The sequence below is a fragment of the Amblyomma mixtum genome, chromosome 5 (genome assembly GCF_055824585.1).
Source record: "Amblyomma mixtum isolate Tamu chromosome 5, ASM5582458v1, whole genome shotgun sequence".
Classification (NCBI taxonomy): domain Eukaryota; kingdom Metazoa; phylum Arthropoda; class Arachnida; order Ixodida; family Ixodidae; genus Amblyomma; species Amblyomma mixtum.
The window spans coordinates 31167152-31179056 of NC_143016.1; the positions used below are offsets into that span (position 1 = coordinate 31167152).

Sequence of the window (11905 nt, forward strand, 5' to 3'; positions counted from 1 at the left end):
GTAGCCGAATGAAGCGAAGCCAGCGAAGCCATGGCGACGCGTGCTGCATGTGCGCGCTGTTCGCCACAGAGATGTATCTTCGCGTGCGAAACCTTTCGTCATTCGTGAGAACAAAGTCGACGTCGACTATTTTCGCACTTTCTTCCGGTTCAGTAAGGAGTGCCCTTGCCACAATCAGAGTATCTGGACCGCACGCCGCAGCTGTACTGCGTCGCATAGCCAACCTGAAGCAGCCGACGCCGCGCAAAGCACTCCTGCGAAAGCTGGTGCACCCTTGCTCGGGCGTTCATCTCGACAGCGCCATTGTTTTGTGGTTTCCTTGTATGAATGATTATCTGGTTGTCGCCTTAGGTGTAGATTTTTTATATGACATCAAAAATGTGGGGGGAAAGAGAGACAATGAAAACTCGCCATCACTGCAGTGTGTGGAATTATAGCAGCAATACATAACTGGTGGCGCTTTCGCAATTAATTCATGCTTTCACATTATTGTGCAGCACCTCACAGTTACACCGGTGAAGACTGCTGCGAACTGCACGTCCACGGAGGCCTCGGGGTTGTTAACGCAGTACTGGGTGCTCTGTCACAAATTGAAGACGTAAGACAAGCTGAGCCTGGCGAGTTTACGAAGAGGTGGCGTATTTTAATTGAATTCTCTTAGATTATTGAGGTCCCGCTCCTCGTGTGCTTATAAACTATGGTGGGTCTCATTTTTTTTTTTTTTTCAGGGCTTTCTTGAATGGTAAAATGGACTTAGCAGAGGTTGAAGGCTTGGCAGACCTGTTACGAGCCGAGACAGAAGCCCAGAGGGTCCAGGCGTTAGCGCAGATGGAAGGAAGCCTCAGCAAGCTCTACGCGCAGTGGACACACGACCTTAAGATGGTAGACGTTATTGCTGCGTAATGTTCTCCCAAAATGCAACCAATCTTCTTCCTTGAGCTTTTATCTCATTTATCTTTGTGAGGTCACTGCTTCTAATAAGTATCCTCCACTACCAAAGTTGCATGTAAAGCGTTACAAGTAATTGATTACTGATAATCGCTTACTTTTTTTTTGCTAAAAAAACGAGTTGTAACCACTGGTGCAGCTTTGAGAACCTCAACCTGACAGAAAACACGGGGATGTTTCCTTCATGACAGAGCAACAGCAGACTGGCTGTGGAGAAGCATCACGCGATCATGTCCAGATCACAACCGGGTCACCACTGCCTTGTACAGCTATTCTTGTCCCAAGAAATGTCACATGACCACTCTGCAAAGACCCCCTGTCTTGTCAGATGGTGCTGCAACTCGGCTAACACTGTAACCAGCTTGGAAGCTTGCACAAAAAGCACAGAGCAGCAAAGAAGTTCAACACTTCATTGCATCAAAGCAACTACGAGCTGATGCGCAAGCTGTTCGTACGTGATAATAATGCCTTTCCCTGCAGCACATGCATTGAGAGAGAATTGAGTATAGCTGCTAGTCTCTTAATGAGGAAATGTGGGAAAATTAGTGACAACCATTTCGAAAAACAACTCCTCTTCAAAATTAATTTGCAACAAAATACCGCACAAGGTGCAGTTGTTCATTGTAGTCCTACTAAATTTTTGTTACGGCAGTAAAAGTTGGAAGGAAAATAACTCCATAGTAACCGATTACTTCCCTATAACTGTTCAGTTACTTTTCTGGGACTGTAAATGACCACTATAATTAGTTGCATTTCAGATGGATTGTGATTGGATTTGGTTACCTTTCTTTTTTTTTTTTCTAACAATGTTTCTTGCCTGAGGTTACTTATTGGTTACTTATTTTCTATAATGTGTACAAGGCTGTCCACTAATTTGTGGTCTAAGCTGTCTGCACTGATAACTTGCTCTCCTGGAGATCTGTTTTCATCTGATCTCCATCTCCACTTTGCTCATCCCTGTCCCCTCTTCCACTCGGCGTTCGTCTCTAAAAGCCTGTTCTCACATATTCTTCTTCCCTCCTTGTCACCTAACCACACAAACAGAGCCTGCAGTAAGAATTCGCCCTTTAAGGCAGTTTTACATTTTAGTGCCATTTTCCTGACCTTGCACACCTACCTTTGCACCACACCTGGGCATTCTGCACAAGAAGCAGCACGTATATGCAGGCCTGACACCAATGCCTGTAGATCACTGTTAAGCACTCTTGTGCACCTTAGAAAAACAGTGTAACCGAATACAGTTACAATTACTTCGTCTCAAGTGTAAATAATTTCTTTGGTCAGTTAAGCCCCCCCAAGAATAACTGAAAAATTACACAAGAGTAATCGGTTATTATTATTGCAAATAGCATTCTTGCGAATAACATTCCACATGCTTCCCCCGACACTGTGAAATACCATGTAATGTACAAGAAACTTGGAAAAAAAAGTAACCACTTTACGCACAGGATATGTTCACACACGCAGTTTACAGGAGTAAAGAGGGTACTATCAGCAACGAATGAAACGCAAACAAGAAAACTGAAGTGGCAACACAAAAACACCGACATATTAGCTCCTAGAGAGGAACTACAAGCGAGATTGATTAACATTTCTCAAGAAGACTGGTAGCGCTGTCGAAATTCAAATAACCTGAGCTTTTATTGAGCTTCCCGTGGCTAAGAGCTTTTTATCTTGCTGTCCTTGGCTCAGCTGTCTTGTTCGCGTTTCATTTGTTGCTGATAGTACATGCCTGCTGTTTTACTTTACTTAGCGCTTTACTTATTCTTCAATGGCTTTTTCATAAAAAAGGACTATTTGTGACATAAGCCTTGCTAAAACAGCAAGTGCCATATGATGCCACTGTGAAAACTCTTTTTGCTAAATGTGCATGATGCCTTGAAAATGGTGGTAAAGGTTGCTTTTTGGTGGTGTCCTTAGAGAAGAGCATGCTTGAAAGCAGAAGTTATTGTTAGATTTGCAAGTGAAGCTTAGAATGTTTCTCTTTTTGCTTATGGACTATGTCAAGATCATGATGCACAGCCGATTTTGTTTCTCTTGTTTATCATCCTCAAGATGCACGACAGTCCCATGCCCAGTCATACTTCTTACTTGTTTTCTCACTGCTGAGCTTGTCTTTTCTCAGTGAGGCAGTGATTAACTAGCAGATGAACTTAGTTTCTTGGCACCATAAGGTGCTTTAGGATATGTACCATAAATGTAGGAGAAATGGAGCTGACCATCTGAGCTGTTCATAAGCTGTGTGCATTTTCTAGGGGAGTACTTGTGAGCAGAGATAGCTGGGCCAAATATTCTTTGGGTTTGGTTAAACACAAATGCACAACCTATGTTTCAGATTAGCTTGGAGCTGTATTTAAAAGATCTGTTGGTATAACTGTGTAGCCCATGAATCAACTTCCGAAACATTACCCTATTAAACATTAGTGTTATTCTCCCTTAAGGGCCCTGGGTTGGGCATTACATAAAGGAGGGAAAGCAAGAAATTATGTTTGTGGTCGTATTATAATAAAATGAAAAACAAACAGAAAGTCAAGGTAACATTATACATTTCTATAGAACCAAGCAAAATGAAAGTACAGTGCAGAAACCAGACGGATTACAAGGACATCTATGTGATTCGTGTCTGAAATACATTTACAGAATATTCAAAACAGTTTTTACAAGCACATAACAAAAGGTAGTATATAAATGACAATAAAAAACAGTAACAAAGCAAAATTTCAGTTTGAGACTCGAGTCAAGCCGGAAAAGAAAAATTTAAAACCTATTACTGTTCATCAGTTTAATTTAGCAAAATGAACTGATATGAACTAAATTTGGAGTTGATGCATTCATGATGATAGATTTGGGAATCGAATTTCATTCATTAATAGCCAAGAGCAAGAATTACTTATTTAATACGTTTATGAAGCCAGTTATACACTGCACACAGAATTGAAAAACCAATGCGATGTTCGTATGGGTGGTACTATTTATTTTATTTATTTATTCAGGATACATTCTAGGGCCCTCAGTTAGAGGGTACTACATACGGGGTGAAACACAAAGCAAATACAAAAAGCAAACAGAAATGGGGATAAACTCCACAAAATAAAAGTGCAAGCATATTCACAAAAGGAAATAAAAATGGATATTTCCAAAAGAAAAAATTATAAGCAGGAACAACAAAAAAAAAGGCATGAAATGATACACAAAAAGGGCAAAAATAAAAATGCAAATAAGGACAGCGATCAAAAACGTTAAGAAGAAATAATATACATCAATGGCTCAACAGTATTAGGATGCATTATAAGCAGGGCAAGATGGTTTGGAAGAAAAAAATAAATTAAAAAATCCTAGAAGGGAGGTTTGAAGTTGAGGTGGTTATAATACAGATTATGAAATAAGCCCAACCACATTGTCTTTCTTCGATGAACTAATGAGTTGAGATCAATGGAAAAAATTGTGGTCAGGTGTTTTTTTTTTTTTTTTCCATTTTTAATGTCCCAAAGCAACTCGGCCAATGAGGGACACTGTAGTGGAGGGCTCCGAATGACTTTGACCATCTGGGGTTCTTTAATATGTACGGACATCGCACAGTACACGGGTCTCTAGCATTTCACCTCCATCGAAATGCAACCGCTATGGCCAGGATTGAGCCCGCATCTTTCGGATCAGCAGCCGAGCACCATAACCACTGAGCCATCGCGGTGGCTCGACAAATTTATGGCATTAATGCTAACCCACATTAATAGCATTAATGCTAAAATGTATCATATATTGATCAAATGAAGCAAGCTACCTGATTCTATTACTTTGGATTCTGGAATGTTGATGAGGACTTCATATTGCACAGCCAAATTCAATTTTTGGTCTAACGTATTCCTCGTAGCCAGGTTTTCAGATGTAACCGGGAGATAAAAAAATAGAACGTCTAATGAAGCCAAGTGTTTTGGATGTGTCAGCCATAAGTTTTGTGATATGTTCAGACCAGTTCACTTTATATGTGATAGCACCTAGATAGCAGTAAAATGCTACGCATGAAATGGTCATGGAGTTTAATAAGTATGAATAATCTAGATTGGAATGATTTCAGGACAATTGCGCACTCTTGCATTAGGACACATTCAGTTTGATCAGCCAGGCGGCACACTAGGTTTCTATTATATTAAGGTCTTTCTGCAGGAGTGACTGGTCAGAGGTTTTGTGATATATTGATAGGTTTTTTGATATGTAAAGTGATGATAAAGCACACAGTCGTCAGCAAAGGGGCCAACTGTCGGTGAAATGCCTGTGGGGAGGTCGTTGGTAAAAGCTAAAGGTAAAAGTAGTCAGAGGACAGAGCCTTGTGGTATACCTAAAGTAACATTGAAGTTTTCGAGGGATGGTTCCCAATAACAGTAAACTGGGTACGGTCGGAGAAGAAGAAGAAAGTCCATGACAGTGTTAAGTGATCTAGGGAGAGAGATGAAGTTTAGGCATTGGTGTGGGACCCAGCCAAAGGCTTTAGAGAAATCTAGATAGATGATATCAGTTTGAAACGGAGAATTCAGGATGAGGTGTAGGTCCATAGTAAATTCGTACAGCTGGGTATCGCATTAATATCAGAGTAGAATCCATGCTAGTTGGCGAAAAAGAAGCAACTTTTGTCCAGGTGAAAAGCAACTTGTGAGTTTACCGACTGTTGCATCGATCAGAGAAAATTGAAAAAAAATTATCTCAGCCTAACAGCTTACTTGCTTGGGCTCCAATTTCGCACAAAAGTGGCAGATTTACTGAAATGACGAAGAAACACTTCCAAGGCCTGGGTAATTTGTGAATAGTCAACTTTGTTATAGTCCCGAGTATATTTTAATGATAGCATGCAGGACTGGACGGCAAAGGACAAATTAAAAAATAACAGGTTATAATCACTACGCCAACTAGTGCATGAGAAAGTCTGCAAAGGACTAAGTTCAAAGGGGGAAGTGGGACTGGAGGTCTAGAAAGATGAAATACTGTTCGTCAACAAAAGAACAGTCGGAATCTGGTTCATTTCACTCGTTCTCATTTCATCATTCAGTTCTCATTTTATCTCTCCTCCAGTGCCTGGCAAATGTTGAAGCATTCATCGACTTCAGTGAAGACCAGGGCATCGAAGAAGCCGTACTGGACTCTGGTATTGCACCCACTGACCAGCGCCCTGCATTCGTTTCTAATGAAGGCCATTCCAGCTGCAGCCCAGGCTGAAAAACTGGCCACAGAGATCCAGGCTCACCTACTGGATGGACGACGTGGAGAAAGATTACGAGATGGCGTAAAGGTTGCCATTATCGGTCGAACCAATGTTGGAAAAAGCAGCCTCTTCAATGCCTTGTGTGAGTAATATTGAGTCATTAAGATCTTCATCCTCGCCATCAAATGCTTACTTGGTTTATTGAGAAAAATAAATAGTGGTCTATCCTGTCACTAAGAGTAAGGGCACAAAATGCTTTTAGTCAGCAACAGTGCAGTACACAACTGTGCTTGGCTGTGTTACATGCTGTCATTGCCGCACTCCTGCAACTGCTCTGCTTTCTGGTTCAAGCATATAATGCATTGAATTTCTGCTCTAAATTTGCGAATTTGGTGCCACCACTCGAAATCTTAAGTGCGACTTGAAAGTCCAACGTATTTCATATTTGTTGGTGAAGTTTGCCTCAGTGCTTAGGGCTAAACAGTAGACTCCTTAAAACCTGGAGTGCACTGCCTCTGAGAGGCCTACATTCTGCAAATAGCACATTCTGTTACACCAGATGTGGAGGCATAAAAAAATCATGAAATAATGGAGATAGTTGCAAAGCGGTATCACCTCACCTGGCCTCGCCTACGATACTGAAAAAAAAAGATAGTAATAAATAATTCATGGAGAAGGCCCCATTTGCTTTTTGGAGTGCAATGATATTTGTGTCTGGCTTACACCATTACCATGCTTTCGCGGTGCTTCGATTTATTGCCTTTTCAAACCATTTCATGCTTCTTTCTGCTTGGGATCTGCATCCTGCATGTCTGTGATATGAGGCTCAAAGATGAGTCAACCAGACATGGTTCTTAGCAATAGATTTTAAAAGCATACTACCCTTAATAAACAGATTCACAACAGCGCTACGGAACGAGGACAGAAGGAACACGAAAAACACAGGACGGGCGCTGTCCATATACTACCATATACTACCCATATGAATATTTCTTTGCATTTACTCTTTGGTGTTGCAAAGGTGCAGTCTCATTCAAGATGCATAAATCCATTAGGAAATATAGCCAGCGTAAAATATTCGTAACTTTTTATCTGAAGGATTTGCAAAGTAAGAGTAGTTTCAGTAGCTTCAGTGCAAACTTTTAAATGCCAAGGCAGTGTTAAAAACGAGTCTGTTTTCAATGTTGCCTAGAAGTGAATGAATTATTAGTTTTGTTTGTCATAAATTATAACCAGAGTCATTTTGGCTTTTTGCACGACCAAGGTGAGTATTAAAAAAATCATTAAAAAATCATTAAAAGCATTCAAAAATTATGGCTGTTTGTTTTCTCACTCTCTTTGTGAAACAGGTCAGAGGGATGCAGCCATAGTGTCACCTATTGCAGGAACAACGAGAGATGTTGTCGAGAGCATGCTGGACATTGGTGGCTACCCTGCTGTGTTTTCTGATACTGCTGGCTTTCGCAGCAGTGATGACCCAGTTGAACAAGAAGGAATTTTGCGTGCCCAGCGCTGGTAATAATGGCAGGCCCATCCTTTAAGCCTTGTGGCCTCTTTGCTTCTTAAGCTTAAGTGTAACTTCAAACATAGTAGCATTTATGAGGAAGCCCTTTGGTACCGAGTGATATGTGGTCATTGAACAGCTATGTCTCACTCAGATTAAGAGGAGAGAGAGAGAAGATAGCACAGGTAGGAAAGCAGATATCGAAGGCATAACAGAGTGACTTCAGAGGCCTGCAGTGAGGCTGCTGTCAAAAGCACAGTATTGCCGCCGAAACTAAACAAAATACAGAGCGTGGAGGAAAGGTCGTACGGATCGGAACTAATGTCGGCCACCGGTTGCATACCTTCTGGCTTTCATTGTGACACTCAAGTGCAGTACACTGCTTCCAATGTGCCATTTGTGCTTGTTATAATCTATCGTGCACGTAGACTTCATGACTTTGGCTTCAGTGAACCGTCTCGAATCGGTGGGATGTTGAGTGGTTCTTCACAAAGGCTAGTGACGAGTGTTATAATGCCACTTCATTTCAACTGGAATCACCGCAGTTACTCCAATTGCAGTTTTTATGCACAACTGTATGGCTATTGACATTAGTTTTGTGCTCTCACATCATGTTACTTGATGGATAGAGGTGAACACAGTTCATGTGGCAAGGCAGCAGCAGTGGCGGTGGAACTTCCTGTGACTTTCATGCTAGGTGGCGTGAGCGAACAGAAGGTGAATGACATATACAAATTTTGCCTCCATTGATGTCATGGAAAGCTAATGCTGCGTTCAGCTTTTTCAACCTGGAGAGACAGACCAGTGCACGAACGGAGATGTAGATTTCTGGGTGGCTTGTGTCATGAGATATCTTTCTCGTTTTCACAGAGACAAGCAGATTTATTGCCATGGTTTGGACAGATGTTGTATGCAGGAATATGCTAGGTAACTACCATTAGAATGCAGCTTTCTGTGATCAGCGAGGTTCTTTAAATTTTAATTTAACATATGCTCTGTGGCCTGTGTAATTATACAGCTATTCAGAGAATTGGGAGACAGAAGGGGTGGAACACAACGTCCATTTCAGGGCAGCTGGTGCAGATCTGGCGCTCATAGTGGTGGATTCAAAGGAGTTCCTTCACCTCCGACCGACGACAGATTTTACCGAGGACTACTTGAAGCAACTGGGTCTAGTGTCGTGTGCACCACTACGCTTGGTCGTCTTCAACAAGAGAGACCTTTTGTCTGCTGATGAGCAGGTAGTAGTCGAGGAACAAGCAAAGAGGCTGTCTGTTGAGAGCTGCTTCACATCCTGCACCACTCTGCAAGGCATTGCCGACTTGGTGAAGATCCTTAGCGCTCGGCTTGAAGCTTTGTGAGTGGTTTTGCATTTTTTGTTTCGCATTTGAAAGTGCATAAAAATCCGTTTTTTTTTATTATAGTAGACTTTCATTAAAATGAACTTGGTTTAGACGAATTCTCAGATAAGGTGAACCAGTGAGATCACTTGGTTGGTTTCCCATATAGAACTCAATTAATGCAAAGGAAATCTGCTTAAGACGAACTGTTTCATGTGTCCTTCAGTTAAGACGGAACTTTCGCATTGACTGCGCTTAATGGCACTCACAGGGTGTCTACGCAATACTAAGGGAAGAAAAAATATATAAAATGCATCTATGCAAGAAAGAGCACCCCCCACAAGATGGCTTCTGCACACTTTCGCTGAAAGCTGTGGGGAAGCCATCTTGTGAGAGCGTGCTTCCTTGGTGGAAGGTTGTTGTGCCTCGCCAGTGCGTTAAAGGAGTATAGACACCTAACTTTTGGGTGCGTTTTCTTCTTTGTAATGAGGCGTAAGGCATTATTATACACGAATTACCACGTGGTATTCTCCTACGATCGCTAAATAATTTATGATCGAATCTCTTTCTCACGCTGTTTCGGTTTCAATTGCTGAACGACGATGGTGACCTCAAAGAGTGGTTATAGGTCACGTGGGGCTTGAAAGACTGCAATATAATCACTGCTTCTACATCTGTTGTCATTGCGGCTCTTGAGGAAGGCTGGCTTCAGCACCGTAGTGAAGTAAAACAATGAAGCAGTGATTATATCGCAGTTTTTCCAGGCCTCATGTGACATATAGCCACACTTTGATGCCACAACCATCATTTGGCTGTTCAGACCGAAACCTAAATGGCATGACAGAAAAAAATTCTGGGGAGCACTTTGTTGACCTAAAGTGCGTTGAGGCGGAAGCCTTAGGCGCGGGGTTGCTGCTTGTGTCACTGATGTGTGGTTAAGATGTTAAGATTTGCCTCTGAGCGGAACACGGCAGCGTCTTGCAACGCTGCCAGGCAGTCCACAGAACGCCTTCGCCCATTTGGCTCTACACCTTGCTCGTTGGTAAATTGGTTTTTGAGGAAAGGAAATGCATCTCTTGCCGTAAGGGAAGGGAAGAAGATGGGAATGAACTAAGACACCGTATTCACTAGACGCGCCTTTGTTCATTCCAAACCATCGAGCTGGCATGGCGGAGTGGCAGCGTGCTCGTCTCGCACTCTGGAGACCCGGGTTCGATTCCCCACCTCGACCAACTTCCTACTCCATTTTATTTATTTATCTGGTCTGACTAGAAAGGTTAATTAGGCTAATTGGTTAGTCAACTAATTAACTAAACTGAGACTCATTTACTTGGAGCATCGCTATACCATCCCTTTAATTGGTTGCGTGGTTCCTAGCCAAAGTACAATTGGCCCCATTTGAAATTCACGCACTGTGACGTCACGGCCATTTTGACCAATTGAAAAGCGTGACATTTCTGTCGACAACTTCTGCTTACAACGATGAAGCATTAAAGGCTTCCGCCTTAAAAATTAGATTATAAATTATTTAGCGATGGTAGGCAAATACCACATGGCGATTCATGCATGTGTCTTGCGCGTCAATGTAGAGAAGAAAAAATGTCACCAAAATTAGGTGTCGACACTCCTTTAAAGGCAGGGAACCATCGCACCTGTGCTGGCACAAAGGTCAGATCTCTCCATGTTACGTGCCGCACATTGCCCCAGTCATATACTAGGATGTGTGTATGCGCAAAGTGTGCCCACTCGTTGACTTGGGGCTTAAAAACTCCGGGGCTGTATTTTCAAAAGACACAGTGTCGCAACACGCATTAGTGCAGTGCAGAGATTGGCAGATATCGGCACCGTGCTCATGGCCTGTGGCGTAGGGAAACACGCGTGGTGTGGTAATAGCTACGCTGCAGAAAGAGCGAGATAAGAGAGCGATGCACAGCTGCCCTGTTTAGCACCTTCATAGTACTCCGAACAGGATAGAAAGCAAAAAAAAACATAAAAGGCACCCACTATGAGATGCGGTGAGAAAAAAAAAGGCAGCTGTAAGGAGAAAATTACACCCATTTTCAAGTAGGATAACACAAGCTTGTTTCACGCTCTTAGTCTTAGCACACTTCACGCATAGTGCATTAGATGCACTATCTGCAGTTATCCTCTCTCTGAAAAGCTATTTTATTTATTGTTTTCATGTAATATATACAGGGTGACCCGGCTAACTTGAGCCTGGGTTTAAAAATATACCAAGTGTCTCCAAGACGACAGGAAAAAATGCATGTTGCTAGTTATTGTATGGAGCAAGTCACACTATTTTTTTTGTATTCTGCATAAATGGTCTGCTGAAATAGCATTTTATAGGAAATATAGAATATTTCAAGAAAGGAAGGAAAGAACAGGCAGATAATACACACTGGTGAATAAAGTAGCATATCATAGGTATGCGGAATATGCTCTAGAAGCAAGATCAAAATGCAACACAGTGTAAATGAGGGTACCAAAAAATAAAATAGGCCCACAGTTAAAGAAAGCACCATCAGTTCTGCAGTTAAAATGGGAGCAGTAAAGTGTGAATCAGCATTGTTAAAGGTTGCTGCTCGTGCTGTGCTTTACAGGTGCGGCAAGCCAACAGAGTCCAGCCCCCTTCTGACCCAGGAGAGGCACAGAAGAAGCCTCGAGCAGTGCTTGAAACACCTGAAGCTATTCAGCACTGAGGTGCAGAGGGACTCAGTGATAGGTGCTGAACACTTGAGGATTGCAATCACTCACATTGGCAAAATCACAGGCCGTGTTTTCACAGAAGAAATCCTTGACGTTATATTCAGGGAATTTTGTATTGGAAAATAAACGTTTGTTGGACTTAATATGTGGACAGTGGTTGAGAGCAGAGATAATAAAATCGAATGCATTGGCATAATGCCTTTACCACTT

The 11905-nt window shown here is 42.1% G+C and overlaps 1 protein-coding gene across 2 annotated transcripts; it reads left to right on the plus strand.

Annotated features, from left to right (window-relative positions):
- Positions 1–16: 16 nt before the first annotated feature.
- LOC149341669 (5-taurinomethyluridine-[tRNA] synthase subunit GTPB3, mitochondrial) lies at positions 17–11905 on the plus strand. 2 transcript variants are annotated; one of them, XM_089543822.1, is made up of 8 exons: positions 17–321; positions 498–633; positions 729–882; positions 6013–6085; positions 6141–6284; positions 7492–7657; positions 8716–9003; positions 11590–11905. In XM_089543822.1, exons 1-8 carry the CDS (start codon positions 48–50, stop codon positions 11819–11821), a joined length of 1467 nt encoding a protein of 488 aa, XP_089399948.1. In that variant the 5' UTR covers positions 17–47; the 3' UTR covers positions 11822–11905. The 2 variants fall into 2 exon arrangements, with proteins under 2 accessions (XP_089399948.1, XP_089399949.1); XM_089543823.1 differs by lacking the exon at positions 7492–7657 and having other exon boundaries at positions 8721–9003.